General features: G+C 52.5%; 1 protein-coding gene across 7 annotated transcripts; it reads left to right on the top strand.

Annotated features, from left to right (window-relative positions):
* The first annotated feature begins 3,667 nt into the window (after positions 1 to 3,667).
* On the top strand, positions 3,668 to 19,478 carry ENO1 (enolase 1). Of its 7 annotated transcripts, none has more exons than XM_021095279.2 (12): positions 3,668 to 3,858; positions 6,897 to 6,990; positions 10,024 to 10,119; positions 11,490 to 11,548; positions 12,889 to 12,958; positions 13,400 to 13,533; positions 13,882 to 14,104; positions 15,367 to 15,564; positions 16,121 to 16,322; positions 16,694 to 16,802; positions 17,039 to 17,097; positions 19,045 to 19,478. In XM_021095279.2, the coding sequence occupies exons 2-12, from the start codon at positions 6,906 to 6,908 to the stop codon at positions 19,112 to 19,114; spliced, it is 1,305 nt and encodes a 434-aa protein (XP_020950938.1). In that variant the 5' UTR covers positions 3,668 to 3,858; positions 6,897 to 6,905; the 3' UTR covers positions 19,115 to 19,478. The 7 variants fall into 7 exon arrangements, 5 of the variants coding, with proteins under 5 accessions (XP_020950938.1, XP_084818846.1, XP_020950937.1 ...); XM_084962720.1 differs by lacking the exon at positions 11,490 to 11,548 and adding an exon at positions 11,113 to 11,171; XR_014807007.1 differs by lacking the exon at positions 3,668 to 3,858 and adding an exon at positions 4,234 to 4,340 and having other exon boundaries at positions 17,039 to 17,580; positions 18,759 to 19,478.
* The last annotated feature ends 7,417 nt before the right edge of the window (positions 19,479 to 26,895 follow it).

The raw sequence follows: 26,895 nt of genomic DNA, 5'->3' as shown, positions 1-26,895 counted from the left end.
TTCTCCCAAATGTCTGCCCTATCCACTCCCTATTTCCTGCAGCTGACTTTGTGAAGTCACTTTTGAAGAAGGCAGGGGAGGAGGCTGTTGAAAGCCAGGCACCCTAGGTGGTGCCCTCAAAACCATCACAACAGTAGAATAATGACTGTAACTTACAGAGAGGGACGTGGGATCTTTAACCAAAGAACTTGGAAAGAGTGGCAAGTTGAAAATCAATCAAACTTCTAGAAATTGCAAGGGAATAGCTGAATTTTATTTATGTTTCAAACCAGGTCAGAACTTGTATACACTCCTGGTGGAAGTGCACAGACATACATATACTTTGGAAAACAAAACTGAAGATGCTTATACCCATGGCCCAGGAATTCCATAGCTAGGTGTGTGTCCTAGGAATCCGCCCCAGAGAAATTTTTGCACCTGTGCCCGGGAGACATGCGCAGCAAAGTTCATAGCTGCATTACTGGTATTAAGGCGGGGTACCCTGGTAGCCTAGTGGTTAAGGATTTGGCATTGTCACTGCCATGGCTTGGGTTCAATCCCTGGCCCAGGAACTTCTGCAATGGTATGGGCACAGTCAAAACAAAAACAGAAAAAGGGGAGTTGCTATCGTGGCACAGTGGAAACGAATCCAACTGGGAACCATGAGGCTTTGGGTTCGATCCCTGGCCTTGCTCAGTGGGCTGTGGATCTGGCATTGCCGTGAGCTGTGGTGTAGGTCATAGACAAGGCTCAGATCCCGAGTTGCTGTGGCTGTGGTGTAGGGCAGTGGCTACAGCTCTGATTTGAGCCCTAGCCTGGGAACCTCATATGCTGTGGGTGCGGCCCTAAAATAGATAAAAGACAAAAAAATGAAAAATAAAAAGAATTTAAAAAGGACATGGGAGTTCCTGTCATGTCTCAGTGGTTAGCAAACCCAACTAGCATCCATGAGGACACAGGTTCGATTCCTGCCCTTGCTCAGTGGGTTAAGGATCCGGCATTGCCCTGAGCTGTGGTGTAGGTTGCAGACATGGCTCGGATTCCAAGTTGCTGTGCCTGTGGCATAGGCCGGCAGCTTCAGCTCCAATTAGACCCCTAGCCTGGGAACTTCCATATGCCTCGGGTATGGCCCTAAAATAAATAAATAAACAAACATACAAATAAAATAAAATTTAAAAAGGACACGATGAACTTCTTTGCGGAACAGACACTGACTCACAGACTGACACACTTAGGGTTTCCCAATGAGACAGGTTTCAGGGCGGAGGAATGTGCTGGGGGCTTGGGATGGAAATGCTCTAATTTGGTTGTGATAATCATTGCACAACCATAAATGTAATAAAATTAACTGAGTAATTTAAAAACGCAAAAAAAAAGAGAAGCAGTAGATAGTCCACAAAAAAAAAAAAAAAAAAAAAAAAAAAAACAACCCAGTAATCTTTTGATGTTCCAACTACCCGGTCATTGTTGCAAAAACTCCTGTGTCCTGTGGCCATCTGAAAGCCTGTCTCTCAGGCTTACATCCTCATTATGTCTGCAGAATAAAACATAATTCTCAAAAAAAAAAAAGAAAAAGAAAGAAAGAAAACCTGGCCCCCAGACGTCTAAAGTTGATAAATTTAGTGCTTTTCTACACATGGAAAGACTCAAGTCTGGGCTAAAGGAAACTATTCCTTTGATATGCACTTTATGTAGGGCCAGTATCCAGTTTTTCTCCCTCCTGGGTCCCCTCAGGGTGCAAAGCTGGGAGTGGCTGCTGAGGTTGATGGCTGGATGTTTACTGTCCACTGTGGTAAACAAAACACAAAAACTCCCTAGTCTGTTACAACGGGTGATTCACCTACATCCCCTGAGGGCTTTCTTCTTACCTCCCTCACACTGCTTCTCCAACCTCAAGTTTCCTATTTGGCTAAAGCCCTGCCTTCTGAAAGAGGTCTGTCACTTCTTCCACTGCCCAGCAGGTGCATGGACCGCAAACAGAATTTGTCATACAGGAGTTCCCGTCATGGCTCAGAGGAAACGAATCTGACTAGCGTCCATGAGGACACAGGTTCAATCCCTGGCCTCACTCAGTGGGTTAAGGATCCCGAGTTGCCATGAGCTGTGGTGTAGGTCACAGAGGAGGCTTGGATCTGGCGTTGCTGTGGTTGTGGCATAGGCCAGCGGCTACAGCTCTGATTCGACCTCTAGCCTGGGAACCTCCATATGCCGTGAGTGCAGCCCTAAAAAGACAAAAAAAATAAAAATAAAAAGGAATCTGTCGTCCAGATGGACCACGGGCTGCTGCAGATTCCTCTTCCCTCAATCCTGGTGTCCCCCTGCAAATTTCACAGGGGCACTACAGTGCTTCAAGGTGCAGTCTTCGGATGACAAGTGCCTTTGGTATGCCACCGCACTAAAACTGCTCAACAAGCCTACTGTCAGTGATAAATCATAACTAAATACCTGTAACAAGATAACTGCCCCTTTGTTGGATGAAAGGCAAATGTGAGTCCCACCACTTGCTAACAGAGCCTCAAGTGCAGAGAAGACCCCCAGGACATTTGGCCACCTGTGGTTTTGGAAGGGATCTGAGGGCATCTGTACTAATCATTCACATTTCAGCTCCGATTTAAGGTCGAAGTGCTGGCTCAGAACGCTGTGCCCTCAACACTGTGCAGTCGGGCTCCAAGAATCCTGCAACAGCAGCTGTCTGAGATCATGTTCTACATTCAATTCCCTGCTAGGAATCACTGGTTGTGGCCAGAGAGCCTTTTCTTTCCACCTTTATCTCTCTAACCATTTTCAACATAAAATGAAAGAGATTGCTTTGGAGCCCTTTGTGGGCTACACCTTAGACTTGCTCTAAAAATTAGTGTCTGATTTCTGCAGAGTTTTTAAGGTTTAGGAGATGGTGGCTGTTGATTTAGCTGCTGAGTCATGGGGCTGGGACCACGGTTTTAAGAAGTCTGAAACATCAGTGTATTGCCGGTGAAATCACAAACTCTCCTTGCCGAGTTCATATAATTTTTTAGGAAACATTTTATAATTTCCTTGTCGCTTTTTTGCTGAATTTAATCCTACAGTTCTTTCTTCCTAGTCAATAGAAAACAAATGATTGTGGACTCAATAGGACTTCACCTTTACCACACTCTAAGAGTTAAGGAAGTACAGCAAGTTTTTACAGCTGGCCAGAAGAAACGATTAAACTCAAATACATACATGAATCTATGCAAGACGATGTGGAAAATATGGCAATGTATGACATTGTTTTAGCTTACAAACTCACAAACTGGGAAAATACGAAAAGTAACTCCATTAGAAAAGGAAGCCCTCCCTTGAGCAGGGAAAGCGTGCAGAACTGATCTGAAATGGGTGTGAGTTCTTTCTCAAGAAGGGAAAATAACTGCGCCCACTCTTGCCTGTTTTTCATTTGTCAGACTACAGTGTAATGTTACCTGTTTTGAACTTTGAGAAATCTCCAGGTTTATGTGAAATTCCAATCTCAAAGCATCACATGCAACATTAAGATCCACACAGCGAACTAACCCAGGGCACGCACGTGGGAAGTGTGTAATTAAGGGAAAGTCAATTTCCTTTTGGCTCTCGGTCTGATACTCAGGTGTGACCAACGACAAGGACAAAGGAACCAGGTCACCTTGGCGGGCGGCCGGGCGCGCAGGCGCGAGTGGGCGCACGTGGCCCAGCTAGCGGCTCTGCGGCGCGGGAGCGCAGTCTGGCCACGCGGCCGCCAACGTCTCCAGGCCGACAGGGTCGCGGGCACAGCGCTGCGGGGAGTGGGGTGGGCCGGCCCGGAAGGGCGGGCTGCGAAGGTCGTCACCAAGGTCGTGGGCCGGACGTGCGGCGCCGGAGCGACGCTGCGTGCGTGCGGGACTCGGAGTACGTGACCGAGCCCCGAGCCCTCATGCCGGCCGCGCCGCCCCGCCCCTGCCCCGGGGCCCAGGCGGCACAGACCAGGCTCAGCCTGGGGTCCCCACGTGGGGCGGGAGCGAAAGGAGGCGGGGGCTCGCGCGCCCCCCATCCCGGGCGCCGGGAAGTCGGGCCCCCAGCCCAGCCCCGCCCGACCTCTGAAGGATGTCGCCCCCTCTTCTGGGCGGTGGCGGCCACCGCAGTCTCGCCTCTCCCTGGGAGGGGAGGGCCCGAGTGACGGCGCGCCGGGCCAATGGCGAGGCGGCACGGAGTGGGCGGGCCCGAAGGGCGGGAAGTGGGCGGGGTCTCCTGAGCTGGGCAGGAAGTCCAGGCCCGCGGCGCAGAGACTAGCTGGGGGGACTCGGAGCGCCCGGACCTTTTGGCTTAACGCTCGCTCTCGGCGTCTGCAGCTCCCTCTGCTTATTCCTCGGGCGGCGACCTTCAGCGGCCGGGTGAGGACTCGAGGGAGGGCTGCCGAGCAAGCGCCCGGGGAAGCGGCTCGTGGGTCCCCCAGGCCCGCGGGCGCTCCTGTCCCCCAGACGGCGTGCCCAGGGTTTCGGCGGGGGCCGGGAAGGGGTTTGTCGGCGCGCGCGAGCGGCTCCCCGGGGCCAGACTCGCCGCCCGAGATGAGGGCGCGGCGCCGGGATTCTCCGGAGGGGAAGGATGCAGCTCAGCCTGTGATTACGTGTTTCGGAGCCGCGTAACTGTCCCGGGAAGTCGGGGGTGGAGCACGCGGTCCCCAGGACAGCAGGCGGTGAGAGTGGATGGTTTGGGGAGTGCTCCAGGCCCAACCCGCGTGCTCATTAAAGCCAGGCCGTTCCGAAAATGCTGGGAGGGGCCCGGAAAGGAGACCTGCCCGGGAAGCGCAGCCCCTGCCTCCTGCTGGTGGCCTGACGTCTGGGTGTCCAGCCCGTCGCTGCTCCGGGATGAGCAGGCATGATCCGCCTTCAGAAGGCTCTTGTTCATGGGGAAGCTGCAGCCGAGCCGTGTGGTCACTGGGAAGCCTTCCAAGCGACCTCGCCCAAGTCGGGCACGAGCCGATCCCGGCTCCCCCGGCTGGCCACCAACAATCGGCCCCTTGTCTAACATAAAAAGGATGTATTTTAAGAAAAATTCTCTTTCTGTGCTTCCTCTGCAGGGAGGTCTTCCCCATGGGCCGTACGGGCCACTTGTTGACCTGCCCTCGGCGCACCTAGGTGGCGGCCGGCGGGTCCACTCACGCTGCCCCTGGTCCGGGGTTCAGTCCAGGCAGATAAAAAGCTAGTCTGACGCACCAGTCTGTGATCCCTGAATTGTAATGAGTTTGGGGAAAAGTTTTTCTATCCAATTTAAAGAGAAGTTGAATTTTTTTCACATCATGAAATAAGTTGATTGCCTTAATATAGCTAAAATGAAACAAAAGATAAAATCCTCACAACTTCAAAGCAAAAATCAGGGGTGGGGGAGTTCCCATTGTGGCTCAGTGGTAACGAACCCAAGCTAGCATCCATGAGGACGCAGGTTCCATCCCTGACCTTGCTCATTGGGTTAAGGATTCCACCTTGGAGTGAGCTGCGGTGTAGGTCGCAGATGCAGCTCAGATTCGGCCTTACTATGGCTGTGATGTAGGCTGGCAGCTGTAGCTCGGATCTAGCTCCTAGCCTGGGAACTTATATGCACGTGTGGCCCTAAAAGGAAAAAAAAAAAAAAATCAGTGGTGAGTTGGGGGAGGGGCTGGAAATGGCTAAAGGGGACTTTTTCTTTTTCTTTTTTTTTATTTAAAGGGGATTTTTTCTGGGTGATGAACATGTTACAGAGGTATATGATTTGCCAAAACTCAAAAGTTACCAAATCTTCAAACTAAAAAATATGTTGAAACAAATTGGTCTTTTTGTACGATAACAGAAACTAGATACCTTTTTCCTGGCTAATGAATAAAACTCCATTGTTACATAGACAACAAAGCCACAGAAGTGACTTCAGTATCTAATTTTGAAAGTTAAAAAAAAAAAAGATGCTATTTGCTGCTTCAGAACATTCCAGAGAAGACCCTGGAGGGGAGCCCAGCTAGATAATGGCTTCTGAACTTCAGTTTAGTTCCTCCCAGTCCTACAGGTCGTTCAATTAGTTTCTTCCTTTTTGAGCCCTGGGTTGGGGTGGGGGGGAGAAGCAAGAAGGGCGCTTTCTTTGAGGACTTGTTATTTCCATCCTTTTTTTTTGTTTTTTTGTTTGTTTGTTTGTTTGTTTTTTAAGGTGTTTTCAAAGGAAGCCTCTTCCCTTGGTACACCCTAGTGCCCACAGATAGACTCTTTCCTCTAGTTACAAATCATGGCATTTCATAATGAAGTTTTTTTAAAATGGGGTAAAATAAAATGCCCATTGAAAGGACCACTAATTAGATAATGTTATTGGTGTGTCCTTCTTTGCTAAAGACCCAACTACTGTGAGGTATGAAAGGCCCGGAAATTGACACAGACCCGGGGCCCACTCCAGGCCTCCAAACTCAGAGTTTCTAGGTGATTATGCAATATCTCCCAGTTGAACATCCTGCTGCAACCTCAAGTTTAACTTGATGCATTATGTTCCCAACTTTTAATTCATTACATACCAGATTTTCCCCCTGGTTCCCTCCCCCACCCCCCACTTCAGATGTGCTGATTTATGACCTTCATGTCCCCTTGGTCCTGACTCAGTGCTAGCCGTCACTGTCACTAGTGACAGTAACCCGTTTCAGACTGCCTCCTCCTCTGCCGTCCTGCATGCCTTCATCACGTCCATCTTCCCACGGGCATACACATTTTTTTCTTAGAGGATGAGCCCTGAGCTCTGGGGCCTTGCAGAGCTGCCCCCAACCTCCTCTTTAGGACCAGTTCCCACGGCTCTCCAGCAGGCTTTTGCCCCCACTCTGGTCGGCCTTGCTACATCCAGTTTTCAGTCCATGCTGACTGGAGCCTAGCCATCCTCCAAAGTGACCCCTTGACTAGTAAGCATGATGGCCTATGGGAAATGTGACCTCTGCTTTCCTGCAGAAATTCACCATGTCTATCCTCAAGATCCACGCCAGGGAGATCTTCGACTCTCGCGGGAACCCCACTGTTGAGGTCGATCTGCACACCGCAAAAGGTAGGTGCCGTCTTTGTGTCTGTAGTTGCTAGCACCACACTCCTTTTTTAAAGAGACGTAAAATGACAGCGCCTTAGGCAAGACAGGCTGCTGTGAAAGCCTGTCTTTTGGCCTCTGCACCCACTGGTGGGCCGTGACTCCTGCCTGGAGGGAGGTGGGTGGCTCGAAAGGCTGGAGGGCCTTGTCTGGGCATTTCTTGGAACTTGGGACAGAACACAGGTTGGCTCTTGGGTCAGTGAGGTGGGGAGGTAAGGTGATACCTTGTCCCTAAAAGGGCCCATCACTACTAGTTGGCTTCACAGCTCACTGTGACCAAATAAATAGATTGGGTGTAATAGGATCTGTCTCTCTTCCTTGAAAAGGAAAGAGATTGGGGTGGGTGGGTGTATCTCTAGTGCTCTTACATCTGTTTCCAGAAATCACTCTTAAACAGAGGCTCAGTTTTTAGTGTTGGGTGTTGGGACATTCCAGAGATTCATGTTTTTACTTGGCTGTGCCTCTTAGGAGCAAAACATAAAATGGGGACCCTTAAAAGCTCTCCCCGCCACCTTTTTTTTACTTTAAGAAAATCTAGTGCTTTTTTAGCTCTCTGTTACCTCCAGCAATGTCTCGGCTATTTTCTTTCCTTTTTTAACAAAAGTTTTTTTTTATTACAGTTGATTTACTTTTTTTAAACATTTCTATTAAAGTATAGTTGATATACAGGTGTCACATTAGTTTCAGGAGTACATCAGTGATAACTGTATAACAGCGATGGCCGTTCAGTTGTTTAAGCATGGTTCGTTTATAGATAGATAGATATTCAGTTGCTTTTTCCTTGTAGGTTATCACAAAACATTTGCTTACGGTTCCCTGCTCTGTATAGTAGGTCCTTGTCGGCTGTCTGTCCATCAGTTTTCTAAAGGGACCTGGTAGGTGAGGTTGGAAAGGCGCTTCGGGCAGAATCCCCCAGTGGTGCCCAACGCAGGCCTGCCCATCAGAGCTGAGTCGTCAGAGCTGAGTCATGGTCTGAATCAGCGGCTGGGCCTCCAGCCCTTCCCTTCCCGTCCTCCGCCCCCTTTGCCCGGGAAGGGGAGGCCCCTGCAGTCTAGATCCATTGGGCAGAAGTCTACCTGCGGTTCCTCGCCTTGGGGGTGCACTCAGAATGCGATTCCTCCTGGGCCTGTGCCTGGTGGATGCCAAGAGGTTGCTTTCAGTTTATGAGCCTGCCTCGCTTAGTCAGAGAGTGGAACTTTCCACTTGGCAATTCATGCACTTCGGGCAACGAGAGAGACCTAAGCCACTAGAAGGTTGTTGGGAGGGGGCGTTTCCTTGAAACTCTTTAAAATGACTAAAATTAATATCTTCTGACCTTTAAATCAATGGAACTTTCATGTGTCTTAGTCCTTTTTTTAAAAATTGTGATTTTTTTTTTTTTTTTTTTTTTTAAGCACTGTCATTGCTTCTCTCTTTCTTAGATTTATTTTGTAGAGAAGTGTTGGGTTCACAGCAAGGTTGGGGAGAAGGTACGGAGAGCATCCGTCTACCCTGTCCCCCCATTGCACCCCCACCAGAGCGGTTCCTTTGTTACTGTCAAACCTGCATGGACACATTATCCCCCAAAGCCACTCGCCGACCTCAGGGTCCCTCTTACTTTCATCACCCCTGCACCTCGTGCAGAGCCTGTTGGATGCACAAAGCCGGGCCGGGGTGAAGAAGGCCTGTGCGCTGCACACAGGCTCACTGCGGTGACCCAGGCGCCACGCGGCTCACTGGACTGAAAACCTGCTGGGTTTTCTCTGTTCCTTTGCCTTCACATCTCCATGCACTGCCAGCGGGAAACCCCTTAGTGTTCAAGTAGATTCAAGAGGCGCTGCCGCCACCCCTGCCCCCTCCGCCCTGGCCCCTGGCCCCGATCTCCGAAGTACCTGTTTTGACAACAGCCCATCTCCAAGGACGTTGGCCGTTTTTCTGCTCCACTGTCTGGGTTTAGCCCAGTGTCTGGTTTCTTTATCTGCAGGACATGCTTGTTGTGTTCTGCGGTTATTATTAAACTCTGTGCTTTTATTGTCCTTATTCTTTTTTCTTCCAGTCTGTCCTGTTTTCTGCTTTGCTCTTCTGCAGAGAACCCCCAAACAGCATTTATTGCCGCCTGAGCTGAAGCAGATGAGCCTCTTGAGCCAACACTTTGAGGACTTGAGACTAGCAACCCGATCTCAGTTGTCTAAGGGCAGCTTGGCAGCAGGGCCGAGAGCTGGACTGTCCAAAATAGCTCAGAGTTTTCCTTGGTTACCAGCTCCCAGATAACCTTAAATCCCGTCCTAGGCTTGCATTGTGTTTCTGTTGGCAGCCCTGCTAGGGGTGGGCTGGCCCACCGAGCAGCTGCAGGGCACCAGCTGGGAGCTCCTTTGAGACACAAACCCCCTGTTTGGGCATCTGCATTAAAACTTGAGAAGCTCTGCTCTAGACCTTTCCTTTAGACGAGAGAAATGCAGTAGCTGTGTGGCGCAGAATCATGTGAAAGGTATTATGTGGGAAAGAATTATGTAGAAGGTACCATATGATACCACTTACATGTGGAATCTAAAATATGACGCAAATGGACTTACCCACAAAACAGAAACAGACTCGCAGGCATAGAGTTGTGATTGCCGAGGGGAGGGGAAGGGACGGACCGGGAGTGTGGGATTAGCAGGTGCAAACTGTCGTGTATAGAATGAACAAACAAGGTCCTACTGTAGAGCACAGGGGACTGTATTCAATGCCCTCTGATAAACCACGATGGAGAAAAATATGAAAAAGAATGTGTATACAGATAACTGAATCCCTTTGCTGTACAGTAGAAATTAACACATCATTATAAATCAACTATACATCAATAAAATCAACTTTTTAGAAAAAATGCGAAAGGCAGGAGGAACAGACCCTCTGAGTCTCCCAGTGGGTGGAAGGAAGTAAGGGTCAGGGCAGATGCCCTCTGGGGGGCAGGGGCCCTGGGCAAGGGCTGGAGCTGTGTTTTAATGTCTGGTTTTCACCCTCTGTCTCTCCCTCCAGGTCTCTTCCGAGCTGCTGTGCCCAGTGGGGCCTCAACTGGGATCTACGAGGCCCTCGAGCTCCGAGACAATGACAAGACGCGCTACATGGGGAAAGGTGAGGCTCGGAGCCCAGCCTGCCCCCGGGGGCCACAGCCGCCCTCCCTGTCCCCAAGGCTCGCCCTCTAGGGTAGCAGGGCTCTGATTTGACCCAAGGTATTGACGTTAAGCGCGTGCACTGCACACGGCAGAGCTGGCAGGGCCGGCTGACTGATCCCCATATCCCCGAGCCTGTAATTCAGGGCAGGTGTTTGAAGGGCAGTTTTTCCTGTGGGTTTGTCTCCAGTGAAGAACTCCAGGTTGAGCCAGAGAGCGCGGGATAAGACACATCAGCCACCACTGAGAAGCTTCCCGCTCTCCGGGAGGGCTCTGTGGGCCTTGTAGGCCTCTGGCCCTCTTCAGGGTCTGGTCTCAGAGGAGGGGACCCCCGCAGGCCTGGCTCATGGCTCACCACTGGCAGAGCCGGCGTGGTGCCGTCATCTTTCTGTGGGTCCATTGGGGAAGCACAGCTCTGGCTGAGCCAGCCTCTGGTGGGCCGTATGTGCATGGACTCGTTCCTGCTTTTGCAATGTCTGCCTTTCTGCCCATAGAACCCGTGTGGCCAGATTACAGGAAGGCAGACAGGGCTTGACTGTGCATTGCGGTGGTTCATGGTCTGTGGCCTCCTGCAGGGCCCCACTGTGTAAACAGACGTAGGGCAGTGTGCTGTTAACACTCCAGGGCAGGGGAAAACTGTTTCCATTTTTAGGAAAAAAGTCTAAAAATGCTGAGGGGGCGAGGCTGTGATGAGGTGAGGCTGGGAGACCCTGGGCTGGCGCTGCAGCGGCAGCGTCTCCGGTGCTGGCCCCATTCTGCTGAGACAGTCCTCGGGCCCAGGCGGATGTTCGCCTCAGGCAGGATAGTGCGGCCCTTGATTGCAAGGAGGAGTGCGTGGTCCCCGCGGCATTCTCCCCGCCTTCCTGTCCCTCTCTCTCTCTCACTCGGTGTCCTTCATAGCCTCTTCTCTTCTGAGTCTTACTTGTTTCCTTCTCTGTCCATCTCTACTGGTCAGGAGTCTCCAGACCCGTTAAGTATATTAACGAGTTCCTGGCGCCAGCCTTGTGCACACAGGTAATACGCTGGACATCCTTTAGTCTGTGCCGCTGGCCTGTCCAGTGCATGGCCTTGCCAACTAACCCCCCTCCTGACATTCTGGATGGTTGCTCTGTGTGTGGCTCTAACCTCGGGGGTCCTAGGTAAGAGCACTCAGACTGGGCCAGACCGCCCTCCGATTCCAGGGGAGAGGGCCACGGGTTGAAGGAGGTCCCATGGAAGGGCTTTGGGGGGCTCTGGATATCTGGGCTGACATGGTGAGGGGGTCTCTCCAGCAATGCTGCTCAAGCCTGGTTTTCATTAATGTCGGTAATTTGATTTGATTATTCCTTCTAGGTGTCTCAAAGGCTGTTGAGCACATCAATAAAACTATTGCGCCTGCCCTGGTTAGCAAGGTAGGACCTGCCTCCTGATAACTAATGTACATTATGCCATCAGAGCGCCTCCCAGGCCAGGCCAGTGGGCTTTCCTGTTGGTGGACGAGCTTATTCTGAGAGCTAAAGAAGCCGGTTGGGTTCCCTGGCTTGCCTGTGAATGAGTTCGCCTTTGCTGTGACGCCCTCTGCCCGCGTGTCCAGTCTAACCACGCATGGAATCGGATCCGAGGGCCGGGAGGCTATCTCAGCCTGGCTGTTTCCCTCTGACGATCTTTTTTTTTGTTGTTGTTGTTGTTGTTGCTATTTCTTGGGCCGCTCCCACGGCATATGGAGGTTCCCAGGCTAGGGGTCTAATCGGAGCTGTAGCCACCGGCCTACGCCAGAGCCACAGCAACGCAGGATCTGAGCCGCGCCTGCAACCTACACCACAGCTCACGGCAACGCCGGATCGTTAACCCACTGAGCAAGGGCAGGGACCAAACCCGCAACCTCATGGTTCCTAGTCGGATTCGTTAACCACTGCGCCACGACGGGAACTCCTCCCTCTGACGATCTTGACCTTTGGGGAGTTAAGATCCACATTTCAAGAGTGGCTCTCCAGGGGTGTTAATATCCATGGCAACTGACTCATTTTTCATAAACTATGGATTTTTTTTTTTTTTTTTTTTTTTTTTTTTGGTCTTTTTAGGGCTGTACCTGCAGCACATGGACGTTCCTAGGCTAGGGGTCGAATCAGAGCTGCCGCTGCCAGCCTACACCACAGCCACAGCAATGCCAGATCTGAGCTGCAGCTGCCAGCCTCCGCCACAGCCACAGCCACGCAGGATCCTTAGCCCACCGAGCAAAGCCAGGGATCAAACCGCCTCATGGATACTAGTCGACTTTGCTACCGCTGAGCCACAATGGGAACTCCTTGAGACAGTTTTTCAGACACCATTCTCATTGCTTTATACTCTTACCGAAACTCGTTGTTTTGATCTGCCACCAGCTGTTTTGCTGAGTGATAGCAGACACTTGCCATGACGAGTACAGCTCTTTCAAATAACGAGCGACGAGTTCTGTTATTTATCGCCCCAAAGTCACCGTGCTTTTGAGTTGTCCCTTCTTTGGCGTGACGCAGACCGCTCTCCTCGCGTGCGGTGTGGCGTCTGCTTCCGCAGCAGACTCCCCTCTGTGACACGGGGGCCAGGTCTTAACCTGACGGGTCGTTGGCCCCTGGTGTTTGGCGAAATGCCTGATCCTCCCAAAGCACACGAGGAGCATGTGGTGTCTACGCCCGCCACACGCCAGGGTCACACACAGCAGATCGGGGCTTGGCCCGGTTCCGGGGTCAGCAGCTCACCCGCCCTTCTCCCCTAGAAACTGAACGTCGTGGAGCAGGAGAAGATCGACAAGCTGATGATTGAGATGGACGGCACGGAGAACAAGTGTGAGTGGCCCGGGCGGAATCTGCTGGCGAGGTTGTGGCCTCTCCTGAGGACCCTTTGAGTCCTTTGGGGCGAGGTCTTGTCATCCCCGATGAACTGGGTGGCCCTCTGCGGTCCCCGCCTCGCTTGAATAAGTCACATTTCTTAAGCCTCGGGCGCAAAGCCTGCTGACAGCAGTGGGGGGCGTTCCTCGGAAGAGGCTTGTGCTTTAGACACTCAGGCAGTTTGCGGAATCCTCGTGGACCAGAGGAGGGGCTTTCTCTTGGGGGGTAAGCACATGACTGGAAGTGCAAGGCTCTTACATTTCAGGTGTGAACGTGGAATGGAGCTAGAGAGGGAAAGGCTCAGGATGCGATCCGAGGTACCCTCGGGTACAGGGGGAAGGCCTGCAGATGGAGGTTGGTGATTAAGATGTCGCTGAATTTAGCTCTGCTCTGTTGTAGCCAAGTTTGGTGCCAACGCCATCCTGGGCGTGTCCCTGGCCGTCTGCAAGGCTGGCGCTGTTGAGAAGGGGGTGCCCCTGTACCGCCACATCGCTGACCTGGCTGGCAATGCCGAGGTCATCCTGCCAGTCCCGGTGAGTGGCTTCTTCGGGCGTCCCACGTGTGGAATCCAGTGTCTGCTTTCTCACGGGGACCCGAGACGCCCTTCCTCTAAACCCTATCCTGGCGCGACTCCAGCTCCTGCGTGGGAGCCGGTGCTGGGGGTCTGGGCTTCCCTGCTCCCGTCTCCTGAACTGTGGACGGAGGGTGAATGAGACGTGCACTTGTCGTGTCTGTCCTGTGCACTTGAGGTGACAGTGACCATAGGCAAGAGACGCCAGGTGGCTTCAGACCTGCCCTGGCCCCACGTGGGAGCCGGGCGTCAGGGCTGCCGGTGGGTGGGACCCTCCGGGCCGGAGCTGTACGGTCCTCTCTCCCTGCAGGCTTTCAACGTCATCAACGGTGGCTCCCACGCCGGCAACAAGCTGGCCATGCAGGAGTTCATGATCCTCCCCGTCGGGGCCGAAACCTTCCGGGAGGCCATGCGCATCGGGGCCGAGGTCTACCACAACCTGAAGAACGTCATCAAGGAGAAATACGGGAAGGACGCCACCAACGTGGGCGATGAGGGCGGGTTTGCTCCCAACATCCTGGAGAACAAAGAAGGTACAGGCTCCCGGGGAAGCTTCTGGGGGGCACGCTCTTGCCCCCTCCTGTCCTCGGGCAGGGTCTGGGGGAGGGGCATGGGAGCAAGTGCTCTCCTCAGACGAAAAAGCAAAAACAGACGTGTCCTTGTTGATTCAACTTTGGAGTGGCCCCCGATTTACGTAAACGGGGCTGACAGTGGGATGGAGAGGCAGTTCCTTCCTCGTGCCGACCTTGCTCCCCCAGTGGGGGCAGAGTTTGTAGCTCACTCCGTGCTCCGGGTTCGAGAGCTGCCGGCCATGCTCGGGACTCTGGTCCATGACCATCTCGGGTCACTCAGCCACAGTCGTGCTGCACAAGCGTTGCTTTGCTTTGAGTGCTTAGGTGAGGGTTGACTATTGGACACAGAAGGCATTAGGACAAGACGTCGTGTTTTGAGTTTTTGCTTTAGAAGAAAAGGTAGTGTTCCTGGAGTTCCCATTGTGGTGCCACGGAGACAAATCCAAGTAGCATCCATTCTGTGGATTAAGGATCCGGCTTTGCTGGTAGCTGTGGTGTGGGTCGCACATGCGGCTCGGATCTCGTGTGTGGCTGTGGTGTAGGCAGGCAGCTGTAGCTCCAGTTCAGCTCCTAGCCTGGGAACGTCCATATGCTATGGATGTGGCCCTAAAAAGCAAAAAAAAAAAAAAAAGGTAGTGTTCCAAGTGTAAATTTATCGCCTTCAAGGACGGCTAGTGAAAGAACACACCTGGCCTCTCCCTGGGTCAGCCATAGGAAATTGCTGCTGTTCAGCCATTTTAGCGTAGAAAAAAGGGCCCTTTTGCAAGGTCAGCAGAGCTTGGGGACCTTTGTGGAGCAGGAGCCAGTGTCTTTGTCAGTTTTCCGGTGGGTGGGCGGCACTGCCGGTGAGGCCGATCCCGCGCCTGACAGTGGGGCCCGGCCGGCAGGGCTCCCCTTCCTCGGGCCTCCCTGGGCTCCGTGTGCAGCCAGTTCTGTGGGACAGCGGATCCCAGCTGCTCACTGCAACTGGAGCGTGGCCAGCCTACACCACTTGTTCTTTGGCGCTAAATTGGGGAGCACCTGTCGCGGAGCAGATCTCTTAGAGTCCCTCGCCAACCCGGCTGTGCTCCAGGCCCCGAGCAGGGGTCTCTTGCCCCCGAGCAGGGAAAGGCAGCGAATCTGGGAGTGGAGGCCAGAACACCGCTGGGTCTTCTGGCAGAGCTCGCGGGGAGTTTTCTCTCTCCCTGCCTGGTTTCTGAGCGCGTCACCGCGTCTCTGTCCAGCCCTGGAGCTGCTGAAGAACGCCATCGGGAAGGCCGGCTACACCGACAAGGTCGTCATCGGCATGGACGTGGCCGCCTCGGAGTTCTACAGGTCGGGCAAGTATGACCTGGACTTCAAGTCGCCCGATGACCCCAGCAGGTACATCTCACCGGACCAGCTGGCCGACCTGTACAAGTCCTTCATCAGGGACTATCCAGGTGAGTGCTCCGGGAGTGCCGGCCGCCGCAGAGCGGCATCTCCCTCGGTCACTGTCACCCCGGCCCCTGAGCAGAGGCAGTCCTGGTCCTGCTGGGCGAGGACAGGAGCCTTGAGAACCAGGACTGCCGGGGCACCTCTAGGCCCTGGCACACCAGGAGGGTGGGGCAAGCAAGGCACGAGTAGGTTAGGACTGGCCTGAGGGTGCGCAGCAGATGGCGGGCCAGGTGTTCAGGCCAGGAAGTGTCCCCACGTCCCTGCATTTAATGCTCAGCTGAGTGACTTACTGGGCGTGAAGCCAGGACCCCGACAGACGTCTTTTGTCTGAGCGCACAGCTCTCTCAACCACCCTGGGCAGTAAGTGTCCCATGCGACAATTGTGGGGTCGCAGGAAGGCAGGTGATTGTGCCGTCACAGGGGTGGGTTGGCAGGGCAGCGGGTTCTGAGCCTGGCCCATAGGTGGGAAGGTGAAGCAGGTGAGCCCGGAGTTGGGTGGGCAGGCGGCCAGGAGGCTGAGGCCGCACTGAGGAGACACGCTGTTCGTCCTTCTGTCCGTAGTGGTGTCCATCGAGGACCCCTTCGACCAGGATGACTGGGAAGCCTGGCAAAAGTTCACTGGCAGCGCGGGAATCCAGGTGGTGGGCGACGACCTCACGGTGACCAACCCCAAGAGGATTTCCAAGGCCGTGGCTGAGAAATCGTGCAACTGCCTCCTGCTCAAAGTCAACCAGATCGGCTCGGTGACCGAGTCCCTGCAGGCGTAAGTGGCGTCACGGGCAGCTTGCAGGAGGGAGGGCCCGTGGCCCGAGTGGGGGACCCTCCTGGTTAGAATTCTAAGCAGGCTTGGAGGTAGAACGCAATGTGGCTTTTCAAGTAAGCAGTGGCCCCAAGGGACCAGGGCACCGGGCAGTGGTGGCCTCATCCGGATGGGGAACCTCTGTCCGGTGTTTCACACATGACTCGAGGGCTGGGAAGGTGCCCGGGGGTTGAGCGGAGGTCAGGGCCATCCTCTTGCCACCGTTGAGAGCTTGGCTGCTGCCCCGTCCCTCCCAGGGGTGATGCGTCACAGGCTCAGGAGGGGCCTCGTGCCGTGCGGCACAGCCATGCCTGTGGGTTGTCCCCGGCCTCTAGGTGCAAGCTGGCGCAGTCCAACGGCTGGGGCGTCATGGTGTCACATCGCTCCGGGGAGACCGAAGACACCTTCATCGCTGACCTGGTGGTGGGGCTCTGCACCGGGCAGGTGAGCGCCCGACACGCAAGCAGGCCTGCTGCTTCTCTCTGACCTCGGCGGCCTGAGCACAGACCCGGGTGGTGGTGGGGGAGGGGAGATGGGATCCTGGATGCCCCCTTTATCCCCTCCTTCCCAGGCTCAGGGCCTCCTTAAGAAACTTGTCTCTGCCGTGGCACCCTCTCCTTGCCTAAAATGCCCACGAGATTCAGTGTCCACTTCGAGCAATCTTCCTTCTTTCCTTCCAGATCAAGACTGGCGCACCTTGCCGATCCGAGCGCTTGGCCAAGTACAACCAGATCCTCAGGTAAAGAGTGGGTGCAGCCTCCAAGGGGGGCCCTGAGCTGGGGCTGGGTGCTGGCCCCCGCTGTGTTCCTTTGGGGTGGGTGGCCGCCTGGCAGGATGGCCCCAGAGCCGGGCCTGTTCCACACAACGCCGCCCTCGTGTGGCTGGAGAGGGAACAGCCCCCGCCTTAGACAATTTAATGACCACCTTTGGGCGCGGGAAGGGAGCCTTCGTAGGTCTTATTCATCTCCCGTTCTGTGGACAAGGGTCCTTCAGGTCAGAGAGAGGAGGAATGACTGCCAAAGGGCAGACCGCGGTTCCACTGTTCAGGTCCTCCCCTCTCTGTGGGGAAGCTCCTGTGAAAACAGGGAGACCTGCCCTTTTGTCCTTAGTTTTCCCAGTCTTGCAGGGAAAAGGCACGTCCATTTCCCAAGTCCTCCTGTGTCACCCCATCTTTAAAACTTTATCTTGGAAAATGTCAAGCTTATAAGAAATGCAGTGAATGGTGGCATGTATCCCTCCCCTCACCCGGACACTCCAGCTGCCCCTGTTCCTCTGGGTTTCGTCTCTTTTCACCCCCTTTGCTTTCCTGAAAATTACAGAGCAAGTTCCAGGCATCTCAGGATTTCACCTGTAGATACTTCTTTTGGAGTTCCTGTTGTGGCTCATGGTTAAGAATCCTCTGTCATGCTATGTCGGCGTAGTGTCTGTGAGGATGTGGGTTCGATCCCTGGCCTCACTCAGTGGGTTAAGGATCCTCTGTTAACTGCAAGCTGTGGTGTAGTTTGCAGATGCGGCTCAGATTTAATGTTGCTGTGCCTATTGTGTAGGCCGGCAGCTGCAGCTCCAATTTTTTCTTTTTTTTTTTTTTTTTTTTGTCTTTTTGCCTTTTCTAGGGCTGCTCCCGTGGCATATGGAGGTTCCCAGGCTAGGGGTCAAATCGGAGCTGTAGCTGCCAGCCTACTCCAGAGCCACAGCAACGCGGGATCCGAGCCGCATCTGTAACCTACACCACAGCTCACGGCAACACGGGATCCTTAACCCACTGAACAAGGGCAGGGATCGAACCCACAACCTATGGTTCCTAGTTTGATTTTTAACCACTGAGCCACGACGGGAACTCCTGCAGCTCCGATTGGACCCCTAGCCTGGGAAGTTCCATGTGCTACAGGTGTACCGTAAAAAGAAAAGAGAAACAGTTACTCTGGGGGTTTTTTTTGGTTTTTGTTTTTGTCTTTTTGCTATTTCTTGGGCCGCTCCCGCGGCATATGGAGGTTCCCAGGCTAGGGGTCCAATCAGAGCTGCAGCCACCAGCCTGCGCCAGAGCCACAGCAACGCTGGGTCCGAGCTGTGTCTGCAGCCTACACCACAGCTCACGGCAACGCCGGATCGTTAACCCACTGAGCAAGGGCAGGGACCGAACCCGCAACCTCATGGTTCCTAGTCGGATTCATTAACCACTGCACCATGACGGGAACTCCTACTCTGGGTTTTTAACATAACCACTCTGCCATGTTGGCGCCACAACTGCACCAATTAGTGGTAATTCTGCAGTAGGGGCACCAAGTCTCTTCATCGGGTCAGTCTTCCCTGGGGCCCCAAAGGGGCTTTTTTTTAACATCAGGATCAAAACACGCACATACCCTTGGGCTCCCCCTCCTTTTATCCCCGCGCCACTTTGAGTTGTCATCTCGTTTAACAACATTTTTTAATATTCTAAGCACTGGCGATCCTGCCATTTCTTCGCTCTTGTCCTTCAGGAACGCTGGGGGCAGCGGGGGAGCCCGAGAGCCGAGTGCTTTCCCGCCCCTGCTGCCTCCGAGCTGGTTTAGGGGATTAGCTGGACAGGCTGGGCGAGTCCTGAGTCTTGTCCTGAGGCAGGAGGTGTGTCTGACCCCTTCTCTGGGGGGAATCTTAGCTGAGGTTTGCCTCTCATTTCCTCCCCATCGCAATCCTTCTGCTTCCGCAGAATCGAAGAGGAACTGGGCAGCAAGGCCAAGTTTGCCGGCAGGAACTTCAGAAACCCCCTCGCCAAGTAAGCTCTGGGCGGCCGGCCCTGAGCCCCGTGGTCACTCGTCGGCTCATCAGACCTGCGCTCCATGTCGCTCGGCAGCTCGAGGCCCCGCCAGTGCTTGTGGGGCCTCCAGTAGTCGACGACCCTCCCCTCCCTGTGATGTCTCACTGCTTCCTTAGACCTGCTGCCGAAGCCGAGCTCCACCATCTGGAACCTGCTGGAAGCCCTAGCTCAGTAATCATGTGATTGGCCCAAATCATTGTTCTTCTCACCTCGCTTCCACCAAGTGTCTGGAGCCATGTGTGCCCACATTGCGGTCTCCGAGGTGGCCTGGGGCAAGATCCCCAGCGGTTTTGTGTGCAAAATAAAAAAGGCCTCAGTGACCCGGAGGGATGCTGTGTGTGTGTGTGTGTGAAACAGTCTGGGAGTCTGTCCTCGGGGTGTTCATGGAGTACCTGTTGGGGGTATAGGCCTTGGAGAGCTTCCTGTCACCTTGAGAAAGGAGCTTGGAGGACGTTGCTAAATCACGGGAAGGGCAGGTTGGGGGTGCGCAGCGTCCCCCCTTCTGCAGAAGCTGGGGCAGCACTGGGAGCCCGAGCCCAACTTCACGTTTAGACATGTTATTTGGGAGAAAATAGAAATGCAGAGCTCTCGGGACTTCCCATCGAGGCACAGCAGAAACGAATGTGACTAGGATCCATGAGGTTGTGCGTTCGATCCCTGGCCTTGCTCAGTGGAATCCAGTGTTGCTGTGAACTTTGGTGTAGGTTGCAGGCGAGGCTCAGATCCTTCGTGGCTGTGGCTGTGGTGTAGGCTGGCAACTATGGCTCTGGTTCGACCCTTAGCCTGGGAACATCCATATGCCACACATGGCAGCCCTAAAAAAAAAGAAAGGGAGTTCCCATCATGGCTCAGTGGTTAGTGAATCCGACTAGGAACCATGAGGTTTCGGGTTCGGTCCCTGGCATTGCTCAGTGGGTTAAGGATCCAGCGTTGCCGTGAGCTGTGGTGTAGGTCGCAGATGCGGCTCGGATCCCAAGTTGCTGTGGCTGTGGCTGCGGCATAGGCTAGCAGCTACAGCTCCTATTAGACCCCTAGCCTGGGAACCTCCATGTGCTGTGGGAGCAGCCCCAGAAAAAGCAAAAAGACCAAAAAAAAAAAAAAAAAAAAAAAAAAAAGAAATGCACGGCACTCTTAGGTTATCTCGGACAGAGGCAGTGACTCCTGGTCATGGATCGTGTCCAAACCAGACAGAAGCTGACCATCCTGGGCACTGGGGCGTGGGTTCTCCATTCTTGGAGAAAACAGGTAGGAGAATGGTAACAGGACAGCCCTGGAGAGGTAAGAGGGCATCTAGAGGGCCTGGGAGAACCCTGTTTAGATGAACTGAACTCCAGTTCCTTTCCTCACTTTCACCGACCTTGGTTCAAGTGCACAGGAGCTCCACGTGGCTGCTGCCGGATGTGTCCGGTGCTGCAGGTGCGAGGCAGTAGCAGAAGAAAAAGCACTGTTGTAGTGATGGGCGAGCCCCGTGTGAGGCAGTGCGGTTATTAACAAGCGAGGGATGGAACTTGGAGGTTGTTGTTCTCGGCCCCTTGAAGTCTGCTGTCTGTTAGCATTTTTCTTCCCCAAAGTAATTTTGATCCAAGTCCCTTGAAATGTGTTTTAATACCTGGCGAGGCCCCCTTGTGGACATTCTTTTCATTGCTGTCAGGGTTTAACTCAAGGAGCAGAACCAGTAGACCATACATGTATTAAGAGATTTATGGGGAGTTCCCTGGTGCCCTAGTGCTTAGGACTTGGTGCTTTCACTTCTGCAGCTGGTGCTCAGTCCCTGGTCTGGGAATTGCATAACGTAGCCAAAAAAAAAATCATCACAGGGAACTGGCCTCCGTGACTGCAGATCTGGCTAAGCAAATCCACAGGGCAGGAAATCAGGGCAAAATCCATAGCAGCCGAAATGAATCCAACTAGGAACCATGAGATTGTGAGTTCAACCCTTGGCCTTGCTCAGTGGTTGCCATGAGCTGTGGTGTAGTTCGCAGACACGGCTCAGATCTGGTGTTGCTGCAGTGTAGGCCAGCAGCTGTAACTCAGATTGGACCCCTAACCTGGTAACTTCCATGTGCTGCAGTTGCAGCCCTAAAAAAAAGTGAGAAATAAATAAAACATAAGAAAAGCTTTAAAAAAAAAGAAAACCAAAAAACAAAATCCAGAGGGCAGTGGGATGGACTGGCAATCTAGGGTTAACAGATACAAACTATTACGTTTGGAATGGATAAGCAATGAGATCCTGCTCTATAACACTGGCGACTATATCAAGTCACTTGTGATGGAGAATAATGTGAGAAAAAGAATGTATACATGCATGTGTAACTGGGCTACTTTGCTATACAGTAGGAAATTTACAGAACACTGTAAACCAGCTATAATGGAAAAAATAAAAATCACTTTAAAACAATCCACAGGGAAGCCAGTCAGAAGAGAGGGATGACAGGACAGAATGCCATGGTCACAGGTGAAATTTCTCTCTTGGATAAGACCTGCTTTTAAGAACTTCCACCTGATTCAGACCCACCCAGATCATCCGAGATAACCTGTCGGAACAGATACGAGGCTTTAATTATGCCTGCAAAATACGTTCCCGGAAATACCTGGATTAGTATTTGACTAGCAGAGCTCCAGTTACATCCCAACGCCACCACACCTGTGAACGTGGCAACAACATGTCTTAAGTCAAACCATCTTCAAGTAAGGACAAAGCCCTCCTTCCACCTGATGTGCTGCAGCCTCTTGGCACCGCCGAAACCACTAACCCCAGGTTCGCATGACTGATTTTCATCTGAAAATGGACTGGAGGGAGGTGAGTCGAACTGGGCCTGACAGTCTCACTAGAGCATTTGTGTTCACCTGAGCTTTTAAAGTAGCAAGTTTGCCTATGTTTTTTCTTGGTTTTTTGGCTGCTTGTGCCCCGCACGTGGAAGTTCCCAGACTGGAAGTTCCCAGGACAGGGGTCAGATCCTCTGTCCCACAAGAGAACTCCTTTGCAAATTTAGCATTTAGTTAACAATGACCAGGAGTTAAAGGCATCTGGGTTACAGAGCAAGTGTAGTTAACCCTTTCAGATCTGCTGCCCAAGGACAGGAGGCTCAGGGCCACCTCACTGGCCCTGGGCGCCCGAGCCCCAGGGGAGGATGGTGAACACAAATTCTGACTCAGCAGCAACAAAACAGACGCAGATGGGCAGCTCAGCCAGGAAGAATCGAAAACCATCGGCCTCCTCCTGGGGCCCCTGTTGAAGCAGGACAGGTGGTGTTAAATCTAAATTTCCAGAAAGCAGCTCTCCGGCTTTGAGATGGCCAGTAAACATTTCTCTGATCCCAGGCATTTGTAGGAATGTAGCGTTTTTAAAATAAACATCTCTGGGGAGTTCCCTTAATCCTAGCGGTTAAGGATTCAGCCTTGTCACTGCTGTGGCTCAGGTTCCAAGTTCGACCCTGGCCTGAGAACTTCCACATGCCACAGACCTGGCCAAAAAATAAGATCCAGTGTTAAGTTTCCCAGCTGCCTCCAGGGCACTACTCGGAGCTTGAGATGCACGAGTACAGGAAACGGATTGCAGGGCGGGGTGACCAGGCAGGGCTAGAATGCCAAGCTTCTCCTGAAGAGCCCTGCCCTGGTCATTCTATTTTTCATAAACGCAGCTGAGGCTGGGAGAGGGCAGTTAAAGGCAGTCAAAGCATTTCCTGGACCACATTGCAGAGACACTGCTTCATTTAGATTTTTTTTTTTTTTTTTTTTTTTTGGTCTTTTTAGGGCTGCACCTGAGGCATATGGAGGTTCCCAGGCTAAGGGTCAAATCGGAGCTGTAGCCGCTGGCCTACACCACAGCCACAGCAACTTGGGATCGAAGCTGTGTCTGTGACATGCACCACGGCTCACGGCCACGCCAGATCCTTAACCCACTGAGCAAGGCCAGGGACCGAACCTGCAACCTCATGGTTCGTAGTCGGATTCGTTAACCTCAGAGCCACGACGGGAACTCCAAATTTTTTTTTTTTAATTGAGGTATAGTTGATTTACAATGTTGTGCCAATTTCTGCTGTGCAACAAATGACCCAGTCGTACATACATATACATTCCTTATCTTCCCTCACGGTCTATCCCACGAGACTGGAGAGAGTTCCCTGTGCCATGCAGTCAGGGGTCTGCTTCCTGACCAGGAACTCCATGTGGTCAGCTCTCCTCCCTGCAGTGGGGATCCCAACACCTGCTCCCCGACAGCAGCCCCAGAGGGAGCCTGGTGACCTGGGTTTAGAGTCCGGCCCTCCCACTGAGCCATTGAACAAATCCGTGAAACGGGGCTCAGTCACAATCCAGGAGCACTAGCTCATGGCTCATTACAGAAGAAGTACAGCAAAGGGTCCAATCAACTTGGGCTCCCACCCGAAGAGACCCCCTTAAACCTTCAGGTGCTGTACTTACCTAGAACGAGGTGCAGGACACAGGGAAAGCGGAGGAAAGTCTCTAGAGCGTAGATCAGGCATTTGTGGCCATGACCACACGAGAAAGGAACGGAGTTTGGAACGGAAAGCTCCCAGCAGCCCTAGAAGGATGGGGACCCGCTGAACCTGCCCCCCCGAGGCATGACTGCGTTCAGTAACAGGCACCTGTTCGAAGGGTGCAGTTCAACGTGCTCTCGTCCACACGCCTGCCAAGCTCCACGGTGAGGGGGTAGCCCATTTCCATCCCTCCAAGGGTTCCTCAAGCGCCTTCCCAGTCAATCCCCACCCCCAGCCCCGAACCCAGACAACCTATTGGTTTTTCAAATTCTAATTTGTGGTCAGAATCTAAAAGATTCGGAGTCCCATCGTGGCGCAGTGTTTAACAAATCCGACTAGGAAACATGAGGTTGCGGGTTCAATTCCTGCCCCTTGCTCAGTGGGTTAAGGATCCGGCGTTGCCGTGAGCTGTGGTGTAGGTTGCAGACGTGGCTCGGATCACTCGTTGCTGTGGCTCTGGCGTAGGCTGTCAGCTACAGCTCCGATTCGACCCCTAGCCTGGGAACCTCCATATGCCGTGAGAGCAACCCAAGAAATGGCAAAAAGACAAAAACAAACAAACAAACACTAAAAGATTCCTTGTAAAAAAAATCCACTTTCTGGTTTCCGGGGCGTTGGAAAATTGACAACACGGGACCTGCCTTCCTAGAAGACAATCCTTGGCCAAGGTCTCGTGCCCTCAGCTGCTGCCGCCCTTCCTGCTTCCCTCAGTCACACGCCCGCCCAGCCCTCCAAGGTCTTTGAACCTGCCACCCCTGGCCCACCTTCTGCAGGCTGACCTCTTCCCGGTTCTTCCCTCGGTCCCCCAGGGCTCCTCCGTCTTTGACGACAGATCTCCGGGTGTCTTCAGGGAGCAGTGACTCCCCAGACACGACCTTGAACGCTGCAGCTCACCTTAGACCCCCGCATGGGACAGGAGAGTCACCGCCTTCATGCAATTCTGCTCCTCAGTTCTAAGGGGAGGCCAGCCCTGCCAGCGGCACCCGCCTCCCGCGCTTCCTGCCCATCATGCCGCAAAGCAGGAGAGCTTGGTAATCAGGGCTGCCTTCCACAGGGACCAGGAGCGAATGCAGACTCATTTGCAGTGTGACCTAAGACAGTAATTAAACCCAGGAGCCCCAGGGGTGAGGAGGAAGCGCATTAATTCAGGAGCAATTAAAACCCTCCATCGTCCCTGTCACATGGCCGCCACTTCTGAGACTGGCTCTAGCCGATGACGGTCACCTTCGGGTTTCCTCTTTTGGGCACCAGATTGCCACCAGGACGGCACATTTTTGAGGGGGACAGGCTCGGGCCCAAGCGGGGGGGCAGTGTCTCCAGATTCTCGGTCCCTCTGTTGGGCCTCTAAAGTCATCATGGAGAAGTTAATATGAAAGATAACAACCAAGTCTTTTTTTTTTTTTTTGTCCTTTTAGGGCTACAGTCGGCATATGGAAGTTCCCAGGCTAGGGGACCATCGGAGCTGCTGCTGCCAGCCTACGCCACAGCCCCAGCAACGCCAAATCAGAGCCGTGTCTGCAAACTGCGCCACAGCTCATGGCAACACCAGATACTCAACCTATAGAGCGAGGCCAGGAATCGAACCCATATCCTCATGGGGATGAAGTACTTCTTCTGTAATAAGCCATCTATTTTTCATAAATGTAGCTGAGGCTGGGAGAGGGCAGTTGAAGGCAGACAAGGCATTTCCTGTGCCACGTAGCAATGTTGAGCTCTTTACCCACTGAGCCACAACGGGAACTCCACTTTCAATGAATTTTTATTTATTTATTTTTCTTTCAGTTAATTTTTATACGTGGCATAAGGGTCCAGTTTCTTTCTTTTTTTTTTTTTTTGTCTTTTCTAGGGGTGGGACATATGGATGTTCCCAGGCTAGGTGTCTAATCAGATCTGCAGCTGCTGGCCTACACCACAGCCACAGCAATGCAGGATCCAAGCAGCTTCTGCGACCTACACCACAGCTCACGGCAATGCCAGATCTTTAACCCACTGAGGAAGGCCAGGGATCGAACCCCCACCTTCATGGTTCCTAGTCGGATTCGTTAACCACTGCGCCACGACGGGAACTCCAGGGTACAAGTTCTTGTGTGGACGTATGCTGTCCATTTTCCTGGTGAGTCCCCACTAATGGAATCGCTGGGTCATAGGGGGACCCCATGATTAACTTTCAAGGAACTGCCAAAGTGTTTTCCACAGCAGTTGCACCATTTTACAGACCCACCCCCCTGGGGGTGTGAAACTGGAGATTTTCCACCCTCACCAACATTCATCGTCTGGTATTTTGATTAGTGGTGTCTTACTGAGGTTCTGATTTGCATTTCCCTAATGGCTAGTGAGGTTGAACATCTTTTCATGTGCTTCCTAGCAATTTGTGTATCTTCTTGGAGAAATGTCTATTCAAATCATTTGCTCATTTATTAACTGGTTTATTTGTCTTTTTTGTTGTTGAGTTGTAAGAATTCTTTATATATTCTGGATACTATCAGATATATGATTTGCAAATATTTTTTCCCATCCTGTTGTTTGTTTTTCACTTTCTTTCTTTTTTTTTTTTTTTTTTTTTTTTTTGATTTTGTCTTTTTAGGACCTCAACCTCATGGTTCCTAGTCAGATTCGTTTCCGCTGTGCCACAATGGGAACTCCTGTTTTTCACTTTCTTGATAGTGTTTTTGTTTGTTTGTTTGTTTGTTTGGCCATATATGCCCATGGAGTGTGGAACTTCGTGGCCATGGATTGAACCCACACCATAGCAGTGACTCGAGCCGCTGCAGTGACAACGTTGGATCCTTAACCTGCTGTGCCACAAGGGAACTCCAATAGTGTCTTGTGACACAGAAAAGGTTTTAATTTTTGTGAAACCAAATTTCCTTATTTTTTTCTTTTTCTTTTTCTGCTTGTGCTTTTGGTACCGTTTTTAAAGAAAGAGTTTTCTAATCAAAGGTCTTGAAGAATTACACCTATGTTACCATCCAAGAGTTTAATAGTTTTGGCTCTTACATTTATGTCTTTGATTCATTTGAGTCCATTTTTGCATAAGCTATGCCATGTGGATTTCCAGTTGTCCTGGCATTTGTTGAAAAGATGTCATTTTCATTTAAGTCATAACAACAGTCAACAGATTACCTTAAAAACTATTAGAAAGGAGTTCCCTTCCTGGCTTAGCGGTTAATGAACCCAACTAGGAACCATGAGGTTGTGGGTTTGACCCCTGGCCTCACTCAGTGGGTTAAGGATTCAGCATTGC

Source organism: Sus scrofa, chromosome 6 (assembly GCF_054392235.1).
Source record: "Sus scrofa isolate SSC_HxYL_T2T_F1_AM1 chromosome 6, Sscrofa_HxYL_maternal_Yorkshire_Landrace_v2.0, whole genome shotgun sequence".
NCBI lineage: Eukaryota > Metazoa > Chordata > Mammalia > Artiodactyla > Suidae > Sus > Sus scrofa.
Note: the sequence above shows the minus strand (reverse complement) of the source record. Positions and strands in the feature narration are given on the sequence as shown.